Source organism: Epinephelus moara, chromosome 7 (genome assembly GCF_006386435.1).
Source record: "Epinephelus moara isolate mb chromosome 7, YSFRI_EMoa_1.0, whole genome shotgun sequence".
Classification (NCBI taxonomy): domain Eukaryota; kingdom Metazoa; phylum Chordata; class Actinopteri; order Perciformes; family Serranidae; genus Epinephelus; species Epinephelus moara.
The window spans coordinates 6,998,726-7,022,316 of record NC_065512.1 but is presented as its reverse complement, the minus strand read 5'-3'; the positions used below and the strand labels follow the sequence as shown (position 1 = coordinate 7,022,316).

General features: G+C 38.5%; 1 protein-coding gene across 3 annotated transcripts in view; it reads right to left on the bottom strand.

The window, feature by feature from the left end:
* gtdc1 (glycosyltransferase-like domain containing 1) overlaps positions 1 to 23,591 on the bottom strand; it is a 42,918-nt gene that overhangs the window by 16,585 nt on the left and 2,742 nt on the right. Inside the window, exons 1-4 of one of the 3 annotated variants that reach the window (XM_050049218.1) lie at positions 18,019 to 18,090; positions 13,857 to 14,050; positions 10,107 to 10,274; positions 5,812 to 5,985 (exon numbers count right to left, since the gene is read on the bottom strand). In XM_050049218.1, the coding sequence (XP_049905175.1) occupies positions 5,812 to 5,985; positions 10,107 to 10,274; positions 13,857 to 14,050; positions 18,019 to 18,075 (593 nt within the window). In that variant the 5' untranslated portion in view covers positions 18,076 to 18,090. Of the gene's footprint in view, positions 1 to 5,811; positions 5,986 to 10,106; positions 10,275 to 13,856; positions 14,051 to 15,034; positions 15,102 to 18,018; positions 18,091 to 23,591 lie in introns of those variants that run through there. The other 2 variants (XM_050049216.1, XM_050049219.1) reach the window with 2 other exon arrangements.

Genomic DNA, 23,591 nt, shown 5'->3' with positions numbered 1-23,591 from the left:
TGCTGTTCAGCTGTGACATCATCATGAAGTGTTTTCAGGAGGGAAACTGTAACGAGTCCAGAGACACACACTCAAACAAACATCAGGATTATAAAGCTGACTCTTCCTCTTCTATCAGTCTCAATCAATCAGCTGATCACTGATCAATACCTCTGCATTGCTCTGTAGAACACCACAGACCAGTGATGTCACCATACCTACATTTTCACTTTGATAGTTAACAAATCAGACACATAAAATCCACAGAGGCTGATCACGTTCTGTTACATCACACTCACACAGAGTATAAATACATTTACAATGAAATATTAATTATTATTCCACTTTAATCACACACATATATCAGGGTAAACTGGTAATCTATGGTTTTATTTACTGGGTCACATGTTCATATATTATGTATTATAGACCATATTATTCTATGAATAGACCCAAAACAACAAACTATGATTCTGCCAAACTACACGTTCCTACAGAAACCCGATAACATTATTTTATCCAGGGACGTTATGTTCACTAAATTTAAGAGTTCCTTCGTTACTGGCTGTTCTGTCTGACACTACAAAGCCACCACAGTTTACAAGTGACATGTAGTGTAAAATCAATAAAACTGCAGTTCCTCTAATGCCCACTAGAGGCCTGCTCCAAGAACGAGTCAGTCCCCACAGACCGCCATGTTAAACTGTAGAAATAAACATGTTTACATTAGGGGTGTAACGATCCATCAATCTGGATCGATTCAGTGATCAACGATCCAGTATCATCGACGCAAAGTGAAAACATCAATCCATATGATCATCTTTAGGTTTCGCTTTATTCTGAAAGTCCGTGTCACCGTCCGACAGCGTCAGGCAGACTGCAAACAGCCGAGAGAAAGACCATGAGGATAACGTAATTTACTCATGAATAAATCAGCAGAGTGGAAATATTTTGGATTTTGGAAAAAAAGGGGTCAACAGACAGAGAACATGCCGTATGTAAACAATGCTGTTATGAGATAAAACACAACGTAACATTTAGGGATGCACGAGATTAGACGTATAAACGATCAAATGTCTGCCCCCTCGCTAATCGGCACAAGAAATATTAGTCAATTAAACCTATAAGTGTTTTATTCATGTACAAGGCAACTTAACTGTCATGCAGCGGCCCGCCACTAGTGGGTGCTACAGAGCCGTCAGACAGCAGTCCCCCTCCCCGCGGTAATGCTCGGGTAGACTGGAGTTTTAAAACAGTACGTCGGGAAATTGGAGTGATGTCCTCTCACAAAACCAGTGCAGTTTGGCAGTACTTTGATCTAGAAAATGAATTCAGCAGCAATTGATCTTTTTGAGATGTTTTATTGTTTGTTAACTTTAGGTGAGTTGTTGTCAGATAATGTGCAGGTTTACATTCATACTGCATGCAGCAACATGTCTCTCATTTCAGCTGAAATTTAATTATAATTTAGATTTTGTTTTATTAACTTTAAAGTGAATTGCTATAATTTCTGTCAGATAATCTGCAAGGTTCAATGTGCCCCACATTTCAGAGGCTATGTTTTTGTTTTAGTGGTTAACTTTTGACTGAGTTGCCGTCATGTTCGCGTTCATACCACACGGCACAAAGTGTCTCGTACTTCAGCAGCATTTGAAATCCAACATGGTTGTTGAAGATTGTGATTAAAGGCTTCGAAGGGCTCTTAATGCACACAAGATTTCAACAGTGAGTAAGAAAAATAATAACGCCACAGGTGATTTGTTAAGCTGTGAGTAGAGGAAAATAAGTTCACTAGCCGCTAAGCTAATTTATGCAATAAACATGCTAAAGCTAACAGTGGGTCACTAGCAAAAAAGTGTTGTTTTGTCTCTGGATGGTGGATGGTGCCACCTCTGCCTTATTTAGAGCCAGTAAAAACCCTGCAGACCTGATCTGAATTAATGAGGACCATAAAATCTGACCCAAAGAAACTTATTCCAATAATGAGTCATTCTTTATGTTTCAGAGTCTAATGTACAGATCAGAGACCTGCTGCTAACTGGACCCACTGAGACCGAATATACCTCAGATCCAGCTCTAAGTCACCAGGAACCACATGGAACGAGACCTCTAAGGCTGTAAAAACAAAAAAATGTTGGACCTGAAACAGACGTGAGGACAGTCAGACCTGATCTGACAGAAACCTGAGGAAAATGAGACCAAAAGGGAGCCAGGACCTGGTCCTACACAGACCCATGATTAGAAGAACGGGTCCGAAAGAGACTCGAGAAAACTAGTCCCAATTATAACTTGTTTATAGAGACACGACTTGCTGAAATAAAAGAGGTCTGTACCTGGACCAGGACACCCTCAGGTCCCAGACCAGCTCTCAGTACCCAGGACCCATAAAGAGATCCATCCATCATTATCAAAGTGGTTTGAATCAGATCAGTTTCAGGGCGACTGCAGAAACAAACCTCTGACCAGGATGAATCAGATTGACTCTGCGGCACCTGACGACCAGCAGAACCTCGACAGCTGCACAAAGAGCGACACCAGGCCGCTCGCAGCACAGAAGGAGAAAACAATCAGACACCTGCTGATCACGTGGTGTCCACATTGATCTGGTTCGACTCGCAGAGTCGGCCGTGATGGATGTGATGTCTTTGTGTCCCGCCGCAGGTCTCTGCTGGCTCAGGTCAATCACTATTAAATTACAAAAGTCCACCACTCAAAGGCCGATTGATAGATGGAAACCACAAACACACCGACCACAAAGAGGCCAAAGACGAGGCCAAAGAGCCCTCAGTGCATTCACACACACACCAGACTCCCTCCACAAAGGACCCGCTTTTCTTTTGTTTTCTTCTTTTAGACCAGCGTCTTCATGAATCTGCCTCAGTGTGACGACACAGGACGAACTGATCTGCAGAGCAAACTTGGATTTGACTCTGAGGAGCATTTTAAAACATCAAGACTGAAATTACGAGAATAACTGGAGAGGACGAGGTTATCTGAGGAAAACTGGAGTCTGAAAATCACAGCTGCAAACACTGGAAAAGTCTTCAAATATAAAATGTTACAATGATCATTTTTGTATCTGTATTTTTTAAATGTCAGATTAAAGTTTTTGGTTGACATGTTGAAAGCAGCTGAAGTATAAGAAATGAAAGAAGCTGAATCTAAATTAATGTATATAGGTGAAACTTTACTTAAAAATAATATTTAGGTAACAAAGGAGTGAATTTATAACTAAAAAAATCAATTAACATTATTCAATATTTCAATGTTATAATTTCAGTGGTGTTTAAATTTCAATATCAAATGTTCAGTGGCTGTTAAAATTCAAATACGTATGTCTCTTATTTGCTTCCATACTGGTGTCAGGGTATCTGATGTCTCAGAGTTGCAGTTTTATATCACAATACATTTTATATCTTTGAGTGTTGGACTGTTGGTCAAACAAAATAAGATTTGAAGACGTCACTTTAGTTATGACGATATTTTAGTTTTATTTACTGACATTTTCTAGAAATAAGGTTAATCAGCTGCAGTTTGCAGGCTGGACTCAGTATTTGTCCTTTTCTTCAGACTGGTTCTGATGCAGAATTTAACCAGCACATTAATCCATACTGACAATAATCACTAGTTTCAGTTTTGTATCAAAACCAAGCAGGAATAACCAGTTTATATTTGACAGATTATTAACTGTAACTGCTGCGTTCAAAAGGGAACTGAAAGAAGAAGACACTTGTTTAGGTTTGGTGTTTCCCTCTGGGCCGGTGCGGTTTCTTCCTCCTCCATGTGAACGCATTAATACCTCCTCCCCCACCTCCTCCTCCCCCACCTCCTCCTCCCCCGCGTTTGTTTCTGTGAGCGTTTTATATTTTCAAAGAGCCGGACGGAGCAGTGTTTAGTAGAAGGACCGCGGGCGTGTGGAGGGATTGTCGGCCATGCATATCATCACTTACTTACACTCTGTGAGTTTGCTTTGGATCAAACACATTAGCATGTGAAAATGAGCTGAGAAACACTGGAGGGGAGAGGCCGAGTCATCCTGCAGCTCACTGCCACCGATACTACCACACAACACACCATATATATATACTGTACATATACAGAGAGGGGGGAAGTACTAATACACAGAGATTAAACATCATATACAGACATGTTCCTAACATTAACAGCAAACACACGGAATAAAATCTCTTTAAACTGAAATCTGAAAAGTCTTCTTTTTTCATCTATCTTGTTTAGAGCTGCAGTAACAGTGGCTGCAGTTACAGGTGCACTAATATTCAACTATTATTTTGAATATCACAATATACTGAATGTGATGCGGGTCATGAAAACAGCATATTCCCGTTAAATATTCCAAATAAGGCCTTTAGACTAAACATCACATCCACTATTACCTTGTTAACGTTAACTTACTGGCATTTTGAATAGGTGTTGTGCTAAATCTTACAGTAACTGTTATTAACTGCCAGTAGATTAACATGCTAATGTTAGGAGGCTAACATGTTAAGCTTAAATGGTGAACATGGTAAAAAGCTAACACAACAAATATTAAAAAAATATGGTAAACATCACATACACCATTACTATGCTAATGTTAGCTAATTAGCATTATCAAAAAGGTATTATGCTAAATAATATATTAAATGTTTTTAATTAACTGCCAGTACATTAACATGCTAATGTTAGTATGCTAACACCAATGATGGCGAACATGGTTAACAAACTAACACAAGTATTCAAACGATTAAAGTATACATCACATACACTGTCACTATGCTAACACACTAAGCTAAGATAGTGAACATAGTAACAAGCTAGCACACCAAATGTTACAAAAGGTAAACATCACATACACCGTTAATATGCTAATGTTAGCTTATTATCAAAAAGGTATTATGCTTAAATTTCAGAGTAAATGTTTTTAATAAACTGCCAGTACATTAACATGCTAATAAGCAGGCGAGAAAGGCAACATATTTAAACACCAGCATGCTAATGTTAGCTTTCTGGGCGGAAACATGCTAAATCTACATGTTAAAACTCCAATATGTTTAATGTAAGACATAAAGTTAAAGCACCGTGTTAAACATTGTGTGATTAAGCTCTGAATATCATATATAAAACAAAAATAAAATTTATTATTAATTTAATTGATTTTAAACTGAAAACTGGAACATGTCAAGCTCTCAGACTTCATGTAACACAGACTGTCAGCTGTAAAGACAATAAAGTTTAAATATAACACACCACCATCATGTGACTGCTTTCATCTCCTCTGAGAGAAAAACTCATTTTTTACTGAACTGAATAGTACAACAAAACCCCACCAGCACTGTGATGGTGGGCTCCCAGCATAACCAGTGAACTCTGTTAGACTGACTTTGTCACTTTGATGTGTGCAAACAGCTGCTGTTCATTTAAACTGTAACAGAGAACAGACTGTGTGAGCTGATCTCAGACCTGCTGATCTGAAGCACACAGACACTAGTAATAATCCACAATCTTTAGATTTAGAGCCAGAACGGATCAATATCTCAAACATCTGTTTAACGACAGTGATTGACAGGTGGAAGACAGTGAGCATCAAGATGGCTAACATCAGCAGAGTCTCTGCACCAAAATCAGCGACTAGCAGACGCATAAGAATGATGAGTATAGTTTGCATATTTTATTTGATTTTGTTTTGTGTTAGCTTGTCACTGACTGACATGTGTCAGCATCAGTGAAACATTTAATAATATCTGTTACAGTGTTACAGTGTGTTCACCTTGGTTTGATTATGTCAAAGTGTCAAGGTTTACAGACAGACAGACATGATGCGATGACACTGACCTGCAGACATCAGGGAACTGGACCGGGTAGTGCAGAACCACACACTTGGGCCGGATGAGCAGGTCCAGGTCTTTGGGTCTGTGGTCTGGGATCTTCTTCATGAAGGATGAGATGGAGGACAGGAAGGAGTCCATGTTGAAGACGGAGTTAAACACCACCACGTCCGACACCAGGCTGTCCACACACAGGAGATAAAACATCTGATCAGCTAACAGTAAAAAAGACGTCAGCAGTGTCCTAAATTAACTTTTTGACTCACCAGCCAAGGATATTTTTTACAGGCCAAAATAAATGCCTTCAAGTGTAACGTATACATTTGTAATTAAAAGCCTGATATGAATAGTTTGATTGTGTTTGCAGTTTTTTTATTTCTAAATAATTAGTGCCATAACTTGGCAGGTGTTAATTTCGGACCCTGTGAATTAGGTAACAGTGCAATAAGTTAACTAACAATACAACAAGTTCATTAACAGTACAAAACATTAACTAAAAGTTACAACAAATTAACCAATGTTACAACAAGTTTGCTAACATTACGACTAGTTAACCAATGTTACAACAAGTTTGCTAACATTACGACTAGTTAACTAATGCTACAACTGTAATGATGTTTCAACAAGTTTGCTACTGGTACATCAAATTAACTAAAGGTGCAACAAGTTAGCTAAAGGTGGGTTAAGTTAGCTAACGGTACAGAAATTAGTTATAAGTACAAAAGTCAAATAAAATACCAATGAATCCACTAATGTTACAAGTTAACTATTGCAACAACAAGTTAGCTAACAGGACAAAAAGTGAACTTATGTAACAAGTTATCTCATGTTACGTCATTTAACTAATGTTACAAGTTAACCAATGTCACAACAAGTTATCTACCGGTACGTCACTAACTGTAGGAGAAGTTGGCTAATGTGACAACAAGTTAGCTAACTGTATGACATGTTTGCTACCATGTACAGAAATTAGTTAACGGTACAACAAGTCAACAAACGTAACAACAAGTCAACTAATGTTAAAAGTTGGCTAACGTTCATGTGACAACAAGTTAGCTAACTGTATGACAAGTTTGCCACCAGTACAGAAATTAGTTAACGGTACAACAAGTCAACAAACGTAACAACAAGTCAACTACTGTTAAAAGTTGGCTAACGTTCATGTGACAACAAGTTAGCTAATTGTATGACATGTTTGCTACCAGTACAGAAATTGGTTAACGGTAAAACAAGTCAACTAACGTAACAACAAGTCAACTAATGTTAAAAGTTGGCTAACGTTAATGTAACGGTAGCGGCAGTAGCTCAGTCCATAGGGACTTGGGTTGGGAACCGGAGGGTCGCCGGTTCGAGTCCCCGTCTAGACCAAAATATGGAGCGTGGACTGGTGGCTGGAGAGGTGCCAGTTCACCTCCTGAGCACTGCCGAGGCGCCCTTGAGCAAGGCACCGAACCCCCCAACCGCTCGGGGCGCCTCACCAAGGGCAGCCCCCTCACTCTGACATCTCTCCAATTTGTGCATGTATAGGTCCTGTTTGTGCATGTGTGTGTCTTTCGGACCTGTGTGTAATTGACAAGCAAGAGTGAAAACATTGAATTTCCCCTCAGGGGGATTAATAAAGGAAATAAACGTAAAACTTAAACTTAAACTTAACAACAAGTTTGCCAACAGTATGACAAGTTAACTTATGTGACAAGTAAGCCAATGGTACAACAAGTTAACTAACAGTACAATAAGTAAACTAACAGTACAACAACTTAGCTACAGGTGTGACAAGTTAGCTAACGGTGCAACAAGTTCACTTATGGTACAGGTTAGCTAAAGTTACAACAAGTTAACTGACAGTATAGAATGTTAGCTAATGTAACAACAAGTTAACTAATAATGCAATAAGTTAACAATTGTCACAACAACTTATCTTACAGTACAGCAAGTTAGCTAATGGTACAACGGGTTACCTGAGGTAACAACAAGTTAACTGACAGTAATGTTACAAGTTAGTTAACAGTACAAAAAGTTAACTGATGGTCCAACAAGCTAGCTAACAGTAAAACAAATTGGCTAATGGTACAATACAGTTAGCCAAATGTTCAAGTTGATTTATTGAAAATACCTATTTGTAGTAGAGTTGCAATGATTAGTAGATTGCCAAAAAGTTATATGAAACAATTTTAATAATGACTCTATCATTTCTGTCAACATTCTTGATCTCTAAAATCTGTTTTATTAAAGAAGTGTAACCCAGACACAAACTGAGCGTAACATTTCACAATGTAAAAATTCTCTGGTGGACAAACTAACTAACTAGATGAGCTCCAACCTTGTGAGATATTTTTAATATTCATGGATCAGCTGATTAATATCTGTGAGAAGCTGATATCAGCTGATGTATCAGCCTGTGTGATTCTGTTACAGCTCTAATAAGCTGAACTGTATCCTTCAGACTGCAGGTTTTATTTAATGTTATTTTGATATATACAACGGTGACGCACTGAGCTGCAGAGGAGGCTGATGTATGTTTTATTCTAATTGAAATGAGTGAAGTCATGTGGCTTCGATCCAATCAGAGTCTCTTAATGATCAGCTGTTATTTAATGCTGCAGTAACGACATTAGACGACTCTGACTTATTGACATGCTGCCCTGCAGATCAACAACCATCACTCTTCTGCTTGTTACTGTGAGATGGCTGATTAATGACAACTAGACCCACTTCAATTACACACAGCCTCATGTCACACTGCCTAATTAACCAATCATGTCAGAGCAGCTCGTTAACCAATCACGTGCGGCCTGACAAGCTCGTTAGGACAAACTGTTACAGCTGAGAAGAACAAACAAACAGTGCTCAGGTTTAGAGACATTTTATAGCTGGTTATTTAAAGATTGATGAGGCACTTATGTATTATTAAAGCACTTATGATGAATACACACCAAACTTTAACTCTATAGACTCTGGTGGTTGTCAGGTGGCTTATCTCTATAAAAAAATTATCTGCATATGAATGAAAAATCTGTAGGTGGCGGGACAAGATTTTGGTGTTGGAAGTGTTCTGGTTCCTGTTTGTAGGCTGAGTAAGGTGGGATTTATACTTGTGCATCAGCTCTATGCAGACCCTACCTTGTGATTATTTATACTTGTGCAGTGGTGTGTTTGTGTCACTCTGAGGTTACACCTCTAAAACACTAGCTGGTGGTGGGGTTTCTGTGAAGTGCTGTAAACTTTATTTGATTCAACACACTGATTAAACGCAGATTAAACACACATTAAACATGGCTTAATAGACACAATTTCAAACAAGTACACAAATCAGCTTCACTATAACTCGCAGCATTCACAGACAAACACTTGTCTTTATCTGGACACATTTTCCCCACAAATACAACATGCTAATGTTATTAGCACAGGTCTACAGCATTTTACATTGTATAAATTAGCCTAGCAGCTAGCGGACTTTTCCTCTACTCATATGATACGCCAGGGACAACAGAAGGTAATGTTACAAAATTCGGCTCAATTACAGCTCACAAGGTTCACTGACAAAACAACCGTCTTATACTGAACATATCTTCCAAACAAATATAATGTTTTAACATTATTAGCACAAGCCTATGGCATTTTACATTGTATAAATTAGCCTAGCAATAAGTGGAGATTTCCTCTGCTCATATGAAGCCAGGATAAATCACACACAAGACTTAAAATACTATTTTTTTTATTGTCTTAACAATTTATTATTTCTGATCTGTGAAATTCAAGTAAATAAAAGCTTTGTTTCCACTGAGGGAAATGGTTTCAGCTTACAGAAATAGACAGGAGGTCTGCGTCGCCACGATGTGTGGTTACATTTCTGGGGAGGTGGCTGCAGCGCAGGGTTTGCCATATACTCTCTGTCGACGCAGAGCCTACACCATAGCTATGGCATCGATTCGATGCAGAAGTATAAATCCTGCATAATACTGACCAATCAGGTTTGAGGGGCAGGTAAAGAGTCCGCATGGAAAGGCAGAACACATTGGGCGAAATGCAAGTTCAGAACCCATCGACTATCGTCTGACAGCCAATTAGCATTTTACTGAAATGGCTTTATATAAATGAATGAAAATGAAAATATCTGTTTATAGAGCTTGGCTGAGATGAGCGGTGCATGGAAAAGGTAGTCTTAGATATATCTGTTCAGCTACACCAGATCTTCTGAAATGTTGGTCCTTGTCCCCAGAGGCTTATTATTGTTAACCAATAAATTATGGGTTCTGGGACCTGGTTTTATCAATGATATTCCTATGTGTCTGGGGTGTTTACCATGAGAGGATCTGGTTGTATCCATACTGGAAGTCTCTCTCCTGGTCTTTGCGGACTGGATAAACCAGCTGGTTCTCGTGGAAGTACAGAACCTTCTTCAGACGGGACAAATCTGGTCTGAGAGCTACCAGCTCACACAGGTTCAGGACTGAGCTGCTGAACAGAACTCTGAGGAGAAAGACAGAAATACGATGTTAATGGAAGGAAAATTATGTGTAGAGTAACTAGAAACCTGCTGAGAACCACATCTGGAGTCAACATGAAGGTCCAGACAGACAGCTCAGTGCCAACATATTCAATTCAGGGATGTCAGTTTGGGTTCACTTTGCTTTTGATAACGTTAATTTTTAGAAGAATCATTAAAAAAAAAAACAACAACAACACAAAATGAGGTGAAATCAAAGAGGCATTTTGTTTTCAGTCCGCTCCATTGCCTCAGTGAGCTTCAGCGCCACATTTTAAGGCTCTTTCCATTTAGAGGTGATGACATTTTAATATTTTGTCTTTTCTTCCCTTTTGTTTTGGCCTGACTGACAGCTTACTGACAGCTGGCTAACTATGTTAATATGCAGAAAAATGGCGTCCTCTACCCACCCTCCGATCTCCAACAGTTAGCAAACATTAGTGCTCTGCACTGTGCGCCGCCTGGGTCAGGTAGGAGCTAGCTAACAGTGCCACTTTTTCTGCACTGTTCCAACTTGTGGTGGCGTTGCTGTGGAAACATGATGCCCACCCTCCAGTCTCCCCCAAGGTCATTGCAGTTCAAACCCCATTTAGCATCACTGACTATGTTTGCACCACTGGCGATTCTGACACTGCTAACAGAGGTAATAGTGATAACATAGCTAACGATGCTAAAAGAGGTTTTGCAGCTCAAAACTGAGTTTCCCATTCACCAGAGCGACCTGGGGAGAGAACGGAGGTTGAGGCCAGGTATAACGTTGAGTCAAGGCGGTGAAGTTGACCTTTGACCTTGTGAATATAAAATGTAATAACTTCATCATTTTATCCCATTAGACATATGTGTGAAATTTTGTCATAATTAGCAAATCAATTATTGAGTTATGGCCAAAAGCATGTTTTGTGAGGTCCCAGTGACCTTTGACCAGAGAATTCTTATCAGTTCATCGTTAAGTCCAAGTGGACGTTTGTGCCAAATCTAAAGAAATTGCCTTTGGGTGTTCTTTAGATTTCAAGTTCACCAGAATGACACAGATGCAAGGTCACAGTGACCTAGACCTTTGACCACCAAAATCTCATTAGCTCATCCTTAACTTAAAGTGGACGTTTGTGCCCAATTAAAAAAAAACATTCCCTCAAGGTGTTCTTGAGATACCCCGTTCAGAAGAATGAGACAGAAGAGGTCACACTGACCTTGACTCTTGACCTTCTACCACCAAATTCTAATTAGTTCATCATTGAGTCCAAGTGGACGTTTGTGCCAATTTAAAGAACTTCCCTCAAAGTGTTCTTGAGATATCCTCCTCATGTGGACGAGACAGACAGATGGACACCCTGAAAACACGACACCTCTGGTCACAGCAGTCACTGAGACATAATAAGAACAATCTCTGGAGTCGACACAGACGAGTCTGGAGATGAAGATCGTCCTCAGCTGATGATGATGGTGTGGAGCACCAGGACCAGGTCTTCCCCTGTGGGTGATCCTGCAGTCCTCTGATGATGATGATGATGATGATGATGTATCATTAACTACATAATCTAGAGTCTTTGAAGCTCTGGATCTCTCTGAGTGACCCCGTTCTCCCTCGTCCTCCCCCTGTCCTCCACTTCAAACCTCTGCCCCCCTCTACATCACTTTTTCTTTGTAAACCCAGGAGCTTTGATGTGGTTTGTCCACGAGCCGTCGCTGATCACTGCGAGCCTCTGAGACCTGGATTAGACTCATTTCCTGAACCTGCTCGAGTCTTTTTTCGGGCCTGTGGTAGAGAAGTGGAACAGGAATTGCTCTGACTCAAACCAGATGAGCCTCCTCTATTTTTATTCTGCTCACTGCCAAGAATAGAGTGAGAGGACTTCCTGTCTTCAGACCTGCAGGACTCAGTGAACAAATCCATGTGGACTAACAGAGGAATCATCTGATTTAAACACACTAACTGTTAAAACTGAACTGAAGCTCAAACAAACGAGAAGGAAACACCTCCTCACACAGACGTCATAAACTAACAGAACTCCTACAGTCCAGTGGTGGAGTTTGTCTGCTCATCAAACTGAAACCAGAGGAGCCATGAATCTATTTCATGAAAACACGTCTCGATGTCACAGCTCACTTCATCAAATAACTGACTGTAAGTAAAGAATCAGATTCTAATACTGCAGGAACACTTTGGACATTATGAGATTCTGCTGCTGCAGAAATATCTGATTTCTTACTAAATGGAAAATAAAAATTTAGAAATAGTTTCTGATAAATTAAAAAAAGTAAGATTTTTAAGGTGTGACAATAATAATTAATGAATAAATATTGTAATAGAGGAGTGAAGAGTTTAAAGTGGAGGAGGAGGAAATCAAAGGGCAGCTCAGTGAAACAGTGAATCCTGTTTGTGTATGATGCCCTTTTAAAAACACAATGTAAGAATCAGTCAAAGTGAAACAACCTGCAGCCTCTCTCAGTATCAAAGATCACAGTCAGGCTGTCTTTGACCTTTAGTCACTGATATGATCACATTTGACTCAGCAGCTTTAAAACCACCGAGTCACTGCAGTGAAATCTTCCTCACACTCCTCATCATCACTTCACTGATTAAACTCCAGGCTCAAAAATCATCTGAATACAATATAAGATCTATTTAAATCTGAGTGTTCTGAACAAAATTTGATATTTATTATCCAGACATTAGAAAGAGATTAATCAGTGACAGCAACATCTGTGCAAGTGTTTGACTGAACGACTGATGTGTGTACGCATGTTAACCTGTACGAACATTATCTGTCTGCATGTTAACCTCTACGAACATTATGTGTACGCATGTTAACCTCTACGAACATTATGTGTACGCGTGTTAACCTGTGCGAACATTATGTGTACGCATGTTAACCTGTACAAACATTATGTGTACACATGTTAACCTCTACGAACATTATGTGTATGCATGTTAACCTGTACGAACATTATGTGTACACATGTTAACCTCTACGAACATTATGTGTATGCATGTTAACCTGTGCGAACATTATGTGTACGCATGTTAACCTTTACGAACATCATTTGTACGCACGTTAACCTTTACGAACATTATGTGTACGCATGTTAACCTGTACGAACATTATGTGTACGCATGTTAACCTGTACGAACATTATGTATATGCATGTTAACCTCTACGAACATTATGGGTACGCATGTTAACCTCTACGAACATTATGTGTATGCATGTTAACCTGTACGCACATTATGTGTACGCATGTTAACCTGTACGAACATTATGTGTATGCATGTTAACCTGTACGAACATTATGTGTACACATGTTAACCTGTACTAACATCATGTGTACGCATGTAAACCTCTACGAACATTATGTGTACACATGTTAACCTTTACGAACATTATGTGTACACATGTTAACCTTTACGAACAAGCATGTTAGCCTGTAAAAATGTTACTTATATGAATGTTTACCTTTACAAGCATTATCCATGCAAATGTAGACCTGTCCTAACTTTACATGTACGAACATAAACCTGTGGGGATGGCCTGGCTGAAGTATGATGTTACCTGTGTGAGTCTCACCTGTATGACGGACAGGTGGGGATGGTCTGGCTGAAGTACAGCGCCGCTGTTCTCGCCCTCCAGTGCCATTTCTTAGCGGGTAGCGTGAAGACGGAGCAGCCATCGATGTTTTGTTGCAGCAAGTCGATCAGCTGTTTGTGTGAGCCACCGCAGAACGCCTCCACCAGCAGGACACTGGGAGCCTGTGAGGAGCTCTGACACAGAGGAGGAGACACGGTTATTGATCATATTGATCAGCGATTTACTTGATCAATATTCTCTTTGATTCCTCTCATTGTAAGAACTGTGTAACTACTGTAAGGGCATTTTAGAATATTGGAAATGACGTTTAGGGTCTATTGTATGGAAGTGCTCGTATTGTGAGCAAAATGTGGTTGAAAACAGGAATTTAACAAACTATTATCAAACTGTTTTTTAATTTCAAATGATTTTAAGCAAAAATACCTAAAAATTACAAATTACACATCTGCTTAATTAAAATTAAGTAGATGTGAATATTTGCTGGGTTTTTTTCATCTTGTGAATATCTTTGGCAGATTTATTTATTGATCTCTAGTTGCAGCAGGAAAACAGTATTTAACAGATGAATATTTAAACACAGCAGGTCTTCTACATCCTGTTGTTGGGTCACAGAAACAAAGTCAAACTCAGGATGACTAAATATGAGAAACTAGAGATGTTAAAACAAACTTCTGTCTGCTGAATGAATTCAAATATCAAGTCACACATTCACATCTGAACTGTCTGTAAAGATAATTTGACAATTTTAAGTCAAAAAGTCAACTTATGAATAAAAAGTGACAAGTAACAGGAGACAGATCAGACAGCGTACGAAACACAAACTTCCTCTACAATATTAACACTGAACCTCTGACACATATTCAGTACGTTAGTGATGCACCGGAAAACAAGACCACTAACACAGACTGCACATATTAAAGAAAACCCTAAAAATAATGTAAAAAATACATCCAAAATCTCAGTAACCAGCAGAAATGAGCTGTTAATTCAACTGTTTCACAGCTGTGAGACTCTTCAACTGTCAAACACCAGCAGGAAGTCAGGAGTCGAACAAACAGCTTTCCTTAATAAACTCATTAATCCTGTTCTCTCATAAAACGTGATAGAAACAGTTTAAAGCTTCTGACTGACATGTTCAGTTTCTTATCAATACGAACCTGCAGATATTCATTTATTTCATGTTGTGCAGAGTAAAAAACAGTGTGATGAATCATTTCCTGTTTTATCCTCAGTACGTCTAAAAGAGTTGTTTACGTGTTTATGTACTTTGCGTGGTGATATCTGAGTTTATTCAGAGGACACACTTAGGTGAAGAGGGTTAAATTTTTAACTCATAGTTATTTGAAAAAATTTCAAGAACAGAAATCTGAACATTAAAAAAAGTCAGGTTCAGATTTCAGAGGGAATTTTAGATATCTCTTTTTTATTTAAGTCTTACTGAGGTGGAAATGTATGGCTGAGAGAGACAATTTTTGAGAAATAGCCTTTAAAGATATGAAAATTGTAAAATTCAAAACATTTTCAGACAAAAATACATAAATAAGACACTATGGCAAAAATTTAACGATATGCTCAAGAGTTTGGTAGAGAAAATCTTGAGTCACTATATCTCCATGAACCCAACCTGAGCTATCTGCACGGATCAGTTTAGGTTTGTTATACACAGAAAATCCACTAGATGTCGCTGTGTCTTTCAATGGTTTGTCCTAACATTAAGTTAGCAACAAAAAAAGCCACTCTGTGAGGGCTCTGTGTGATTTACAATATGTTAGAGTTTCAGAGGTTTTGCTAAACAGATTTATGTAACTTCCAAGTCTAATAAAGTCTAATAAAGGTCAAATACTTTTTAAAAACCTGCTCTATCAAAAGCTTTGTCTGTCCTATTATGGTAAGGGTAGTTAGGCTAAAATAATGTATTAAAATTGACTTAATGCAACAAAATAAACAAAACATTTGATCACTCGTTGTTAAAAGATACGTTAAATGTTAACCAATATGTAAATGCTGAAATAATTTCACAAGTATGATTTTTTTTCTGTCTAAAGCCGAGCACAACCAAACGACTGAATTGTCCTTTCACTGTAAAGGTAGTGATGCTAAGATAATAAATTTACTCTATTTATAAAATAGAAAATGATGAATATTTACATATTTAATGTTATTCCATTGATGAAAAAATATATCAGTATGATTTTGAACCATTTCTTAGAGGTTTTTAAAGCACTGTAATGGTAAATATCTAGAATCAATTTGTGGAAATGATACTAGTACTGATAATAATAGTAATTCTATGGTATTAAATTGATATATGCTGATATACTAACATATACGTAAGACAGATAAGATGACTTTATTTGCCATTTGTACACCTGCATGCAGTCTGGGTGCAGAGCAATTCTTGTGCAAAAACACTCAAGTCAGAAATAGACAAGTAATAAATAGTACAAGATAAAGTGCACACAATATGGTGTAAAAAGTATAATAATTACAAGAACATACGCTCCACCTGCAGGGCGCTCAGAAAGGTGTTACACATTTCCAGTTTTTAGTGCATATGAACTGAGGTAGATGAGTCAGTGTAGTTAGTCCTTCGTAGCATTATAACAGTACATGGTTTGTAATTTTGAGTTTTTCTTTCTGTTTTACAAATATCATGAAGTGACATCTCATCTGTTTGGTAGAGATTGATGTTTAATAAACTATGGGGTCCGTTAAAAAACAAATACATAGATATTTTTGTTATTGTTGCCCCAAGGAAATAATAAATGCCCAAAAAAAAAAAAAAAAAATTAAAAAAAATTAAAAAAAAAAATTCATTGCTTCTTACTTAGTGTGAATTGTTAAGACAATTATTTTGTGTATTACAAAATAACAACAGAATTTTTATGTTTAAATATGCAAGTGAGGCATTTTATGATTAATATGAGCTTTTTAAACACATTTCCAGACGAGAAATCTGAACTAAAATAAACCTAAATATATTTTTTTGATGTTTTCTTTCCACTAGTCTGACAGACAACATTATGGAAGCAAAAACAAAATCTTAAAATTGCCCAGAGCGTGTTTTCACCTGCAGTCTCGCATTTAATGGAACAATATTTAAAAGATTTAGAATTAGAAACACTTACACCCACTGATGAATTTAAGGGCATCCTAAAGAACGTGGTGACAGAGACATGTGCTTGTTTTTCCCGAGAGGTCACTATGTTTGAATAGTTGTTGTTTTATTGTGGATTTTTGTTTTATATGTTGCATTTGTCGCATTTTAAATGTGTTTTGATTGGCTGCCACCTCGGCCGGGTGTCTGTTGTAAAAGAGATTTTCAGTCTGAACGGGACTTCCTGGTTAAATAAAGGTTAAATAAATAAAATAAATAAATAACCAGGTCATTAAATCAACAGGAAATTAATCAGAAACTAGTTTGATAATGGCAGAAATCTGAATGTCTCTGGGTTTTAAACTCTTAAGAGACATTTGAAGACGTCAGCTTCAACATGTCTAAACCAGTGGTTCCCAACCTGGGCTCCAGGACCTGTCAGGGGTCCCCAGATAATCTCCTATAGTTGTGTCCTTTATATGTGAGGTTTATAAGAAGACGAATGTGCACACGGAGTGAATAAACAGAGCATTAATGTACAGAGTGCAGCCGGCAGCTTTGTCAACGTCTCTAAATGGAAAACTATTGTTGCAGAAAGTTTAACTCTGCAGCAACAAACCACAATAACTGCTAATAAGCAGCAGCACAATGAGTCCTGATAGAGACGAGTCCATTATGATGTGAGGAGGAAGTGGACGTCTTTCTGTCCTTCCACTGAATTCCCTCCCAGCGATTTCCAGTCCGCCCTCCATTTAGCTGCCCACAATGGGAGCTAATGCAGCAGCAGCGGCACTCAGCCGTCGCCCACAGACTGCTCAATCACTCAATATCTGCTCACTCATATCAGGAGGAGGAAATGAGCTGCTGCAGGACAGATACCGCTCAGCACAGGTTCAGTGTGCAAATGTGTCAAAAATAAAAATCTCATAATGTCTCCCCATTGTGCTCACATGGTCCAATCTATTTCCTGAATGCTGCCAAAATAATGTGAAATATGAAAATGTGAACGTGTCAGATGGTTTGATTCGCTGCCGTCTGTCTGACCTTTACAATGAAGACGTGAGGACGGGAGTCAGCTGCAGGCCACGCTGTTGACCTCATCAATCACCCATCAGCATTTTCACAATAATAAAACTTAACAATACGATTATTTCATCTCTTTAACCCTTCGAATCCTGCGACGGAAACGATCCACCAGTGCCGACACTGGTGCTTATTGTGATGTCATTTCCTGGATTATCTTTAAATGCTTCATATCTTTAAAATCTGCACAACCTGAGCAAAAAGCTTGTGTTAAACCAGAATAATTGATAAAAGTATTGAAACTGTGTCATTCAAAAAAGAATAGCACAAAAAAAAAACATTTTTTCACTCAAAGGATTTTTAAATCTAGAAAATGAACAAAATATTTCTTAAGCAAGTCCTAGTTTCCTATTATTTTTTGAGTCACTTTAATGCACCACCTGACATGGCATCTCCAGAACCTTTCATTAAAGGCAGGTGTGCTGAAGTCAGTGTGGAGCATGGAAGACACCACAAGGTTACAGTCTTTAACCGGTGTGTTTCTTTAATGTTAGTATTTACTGTTTGATGAAGTCGTTTAATTTCAAGTTGATTTGAACTTTGTGTGTGTAAAGACATTTTTGATTGGGGAAGTTTTCGTTTTTTAACAGTCAAGACAGTTGATAGTGTCATCCTGCAAATCAGTCGCCTGGATCATCACACAGTGAGTACAATTAAACCAAAGACAACAAGTTTATCATATCTTCTGTAATGGCGTCTGTTGGCAGCCATTTTTAACTTATTTGGAAGCAACAATCGTGTACATTATTCAGTGTTTGAGATATGATAATTTTTATTTTATCTGTCACGTTATGTTTGGTGTAAAACCGTGTGTTTTGTGGTGCAATGATGTCATAATGTGCGTTCAACGTGACGACACAGAGGACAGAAGCCTTCGCTTTCTGCTGCAAAAAAGAATGAATGTACCAGCGGTTATAGGTTTTATTTTAGATTGACTCAAGCTAAAAACACATTGGCGTCACCACCGCCAACATGTCATGTGACGTGCGTAAAGTGCCACCCCTAGCGCACACCAGATACGTCGCGCTACAGCTCATCAACAGATGACCATGCAAAGTTATTGAGGAGAGGAGAGGAGCTGAGCTGCCACAGGAGCAGAGTCAAAGAGCTGCTATGAGAGCTGGTCTGTACAAGCAGAGAGCAAGTTCTGGAAAAATGCATTTAATTCCGGGGGCGGTGAGGCGTGAAGTGACGTGGGGCAGCTCATCCAGGAGCATAGACACACGTCTAGCTGCCGCAGCCAATGTGGTGTTGAACGTGACAATAATAAGGGCGAATTTTTGACACTTGGCATTCACTGCCGCTGTGTTCTGGCCTTTTACCGGATCATGTAAACAATGACCTCCCGCAGCAGTCTGTGGGAGGTCAGTTTTTAAAGGGTTAATCATCATGTGACCCCTCAGACTGATCTAATGACCTGTTGGAGTTCCTGAGCCAGAGGTTGGAAACCACTGAATGACTAAAAGTGAAATTGTCCAGCTTTCAGTAGATTTAGTTTGTCAGGGATGAATAAATAAATCAAATAAAAACATAAATCAACATGTTTGATACAGAGGCCGCTCATCTACTGATAAATAAAGTCTAAACACACATAAAACATGAAGCAATAACAGTCGCAACATTTTAAAATCAACAAAAAGGGGACAAATTATAAATGTAGACGTTCGGGGAAAAACAAGAGAAATTCACTGACGACGTTGGAAAATAAAAGTTCATGACCAAATCGATAAATGTCAACAAAGTGAAACCTGACAGAGGAAAACAGAAACAGTAAATCTGAAAACGGAGTGCTGAAACTCGTGGAAGGAATGAAGGAAATTAGAGTGAAACCCTCCAGTAAAGTCTGAAGTGGAATCAAAGCGGCGTTCAGCCTGACCGTCCTCGAGCTGACAGGAAGTATGTTAGTAAATGTGAAATCGATCATTCCACCTTAAAGTCCCTGTAAACCCCGTCGGGGGATTCCAGCCTCGCAGACTCATCTCACCTAGACACCTTTGTGTTCCCGCCCACTGCTTCAAACATGGAAGGCTGCCTACCTACTGACACACATGAAACACAAAGGGTTAATGTCAGGGAATCCCCCCAGTGCAGCCGCCAGCCAGCAAGGGGTTAACACCAGCTGAGTCACAAACTGGAAACTCAACTCTGGAAATGTTTTTCTGCTTCTTCATGTCTGAAGAAGATGATGATGATGGTGATGGTGATGTGGCGGCGTAGGCGACGCAGGAATTCACGGCAACATCCTGATGACATCATCACATCTAGTGCTGTCTATCCTGGAACCACGTCCAGGGACACAAACAGTCCGACAGTGATGTGAGAAGAAGAATGGACGCGTTTGTGTCCGCGGTGTCTCCTGATGACCTCAGAGACACCTCACTGATCCTCCATCACAAATGTGGAGTCAGTTTCTTTGGGCCCGCAGCAGCTCAACACAGTGACATCATTCTTCCTTTCAAACTGTATAGTTGATTTTTTTTAATTGACTAATTGTTTCACCATTACAGTAAATAAATAATGATTTATTTCTGAAGTCAACATGTTGGCATTAGTGGTGTTAGTACGGCTGAAGCTGCAGCCCTGTGAATCTGTTTATGTATTTTCCAAATTTTGTTTTGTAGCCTCCATTTTATTTTTCCAGATTCTGTTTCATAGTTTGAGATTCTGTTTTATTTTTCTCCAGATTCCTTTTTATGTATTAAGTTTTTTTTCTATATATTTTTTTTCATATCACATTTTATTTGTTTCGTTTAATTTTTTTCCACATTGTTTTATATTTTCCAGATTCAGTGTTTTCCATTTTATCGTCTCCAGATTCCTTTTTTTGTTTGTTTGTTTGTTTGTTACATTTTCATTTTTTCGAAATTCTTTTTTAGGTTTTTCAAGATTCTATTTGTTCAGTTTAGTCTTCGATGCTCTTTTTATATTGTTTCATTTTATTTTTTCTTGACTCTGTTTTGTTTGTTACGTTTCAATTTTTCCAGATTCGTTTTTATTTATTTTTTTCAGTTTACTTTTTCTAGATTCAGTTTTATATCTTTTTACCATGTTTTATATTTTCCATTTAATTTCTTTTCTAGATTATTGCATATTTTCCAGATTCCTTGTTTTCCCATTTTAACTTCTCCAGATTCCATTTTTTTCTGTTGCATTTAGATTTTTTCCAAATTGTATTTTATGTTTTTCTAGATTTTTTTATTTGTTTATTTTGTCCTAGATTCCTATTTTTATTTATTTCTTCCAGATTCTCTTTTTTTTGTTCTGTTTTAAATTTTTTGCAGACTGTTTTATATTTTCCAGATTGATTTTTACTTGTTCAGTTTATTTTTTCTAGATTCTATATATATATATATATATATATATATATTTTCCCCCCAGACCTTTTTTTTTTATATTTTCCATTTTTAACCAATGTGAGGCATCTTTGAGTACCTTAAAAAGCGCTTGATAAATAAAATGTATTGTCATTATTATTATCATTATTATTATATTTTTTTCTAGATTCCATTTTATTTTTACAGATCAGACCAGGCCTGCACATTCAAGGTGTAAGCGAACTTTAGCAGCCACTGCTGGTTGACGGTAACTTGAGTAACGTCTGCTTGATACAGAATCATCAGACGCTTCATCTGGACGACCTGAGGAGCAAATGATGATTTGATCCAGCTTGGCTGGCTGAGAAAAAGACTACAGTCAAGCTAATGTTAGCCATCATTCGCACCTCAGTGATCAAACCTGCTCTCTACCTCTCAAACCAACTCTAAAGTTGGAGAAAGACACAAAGAGAAAATGTGACGCCATCAGCCAGATGGGGGCGCTGTAATGAAGTCCAAAAATTCAATTTTGGGGAGGCCACGTCCCTCACACAGTATGTCGGACTGACTTCAAACCCGACACATAAATCCAGCTCAATGTACTTGACAGAAATGCCTCAAGAACCATTAAGGTTCACCCATGATGGCATAAAGAGACCTGGGTACAGTGTCTGAAATCACTCCATAGGGGGCGCCACTGGTTACAAACAAGTGCAACAGCCTGGTGCACATTTTTTCCAGAAATCAATGACAGTTTGTCCAAACATCAAGAAACTCAGTGGATATTTCTACTTAGCGAATGAAACTCATCTGCAAAATGTTTCTTCAACTGACCAAAGGTGGTGACAGCATGGCCACAGAGGGGCGTGGCCCCGGCAAAGATTTAGACATGAATGAATGACTGTCTGTCTGATGGATACAAAACCTGTGAGTTGTCTTAATTCAGGTGTCATTAATTGCCAGAGGTCTCGATCCTGTGCAGCAGAATCACAGGGAGAGAAATATGAACCATCAATCAAACCCTGGTTGTTACACTGAAGCAGGAACATGTTAAGACATTATATATTTAATGTATGTAACAGTGACAGAGAGCAGCCTTCATCTCCTATATGAGGATTAATGTGAGTGTAAAGTGACTGTGTTAATTGAAGCAGCAGTAGTTAATCATCAGTCACAGTGTAATTATCCAGACGAGGTAATCTCTGAGGACACAGGATGAAAAGACATGATGAGCTCTACAGGGTTACTCTCATCAGTCACTGTGATGTGGATATAGGCTACACTATGTGTTACACAGAGACAAATCCTGAACTCTGCTCATCATCATCATTATCATCATCATCATCATTATCATCATCATCATCATCATCATCATCATCATCAGGTGTCATTTTAAATGCTCTTTAATGAAGCTGAAGAGGCCTCAGAGCTTTGATTTTAACGAGCATCTCTGCCTTTAATCAGATGATGAATCACTTTTTATTCAAAACTGAAACTTTCATTGGAGCTAATTCAATATTTAAACTGTACAAATGTATTAATAATGGATTACTGGATTTTTATCTTTATTATATTCAATTATCATTTTTACATTTCTGCCTACTTTTTGTTGAAGCTGATATAGTGACATAAATTACAGAAACTATAATGTCACTCATTTGCCCAGTGAAAAATACGATTTGTCAGTGAGTCAAAAAGTTAATTTCAGACACTGAGTCACAGCACGAATTCACTACAATATACACTGCTCAGAAAAGGGAAGGGAACACTTCAGCGTCACGGTCTAACACCAAGTCAGTTAAACTTCAGGATCTCATTCTGTCCATTTGGGAAGCACAAGTGATCGTGAATCAGTTTCAGCTGCTTTGGTGCAAATCAAAGTGACAACAGGTGCAACAGAGAGGCAAAAGCAAGACAACCCCCACAAAGGGAATGGTTTCTCTTCCAACTCAAGTTTGTTTCCCCTCCTCAGTGCGGTTCGTTTGGGCAGGTGTGAACACAGCAATCACACTCAGGTGTGCACCAAAACAACCAGACTGAGACCTTCTTGAAGAGGTGGTCTCAGTCCGGTTACAAATGAACTCTGGTGCGGTTGGTTTGTGGTGAGAAGGTGCAGCAATATAGTCCACGATGAGCAGCGCTAAAATCAACCTGCGTAGTTGTCCCTCCATTGTGACATTAGAAAGTGTCACATTTATCTTGCAAGTGTACTCTTCTTCA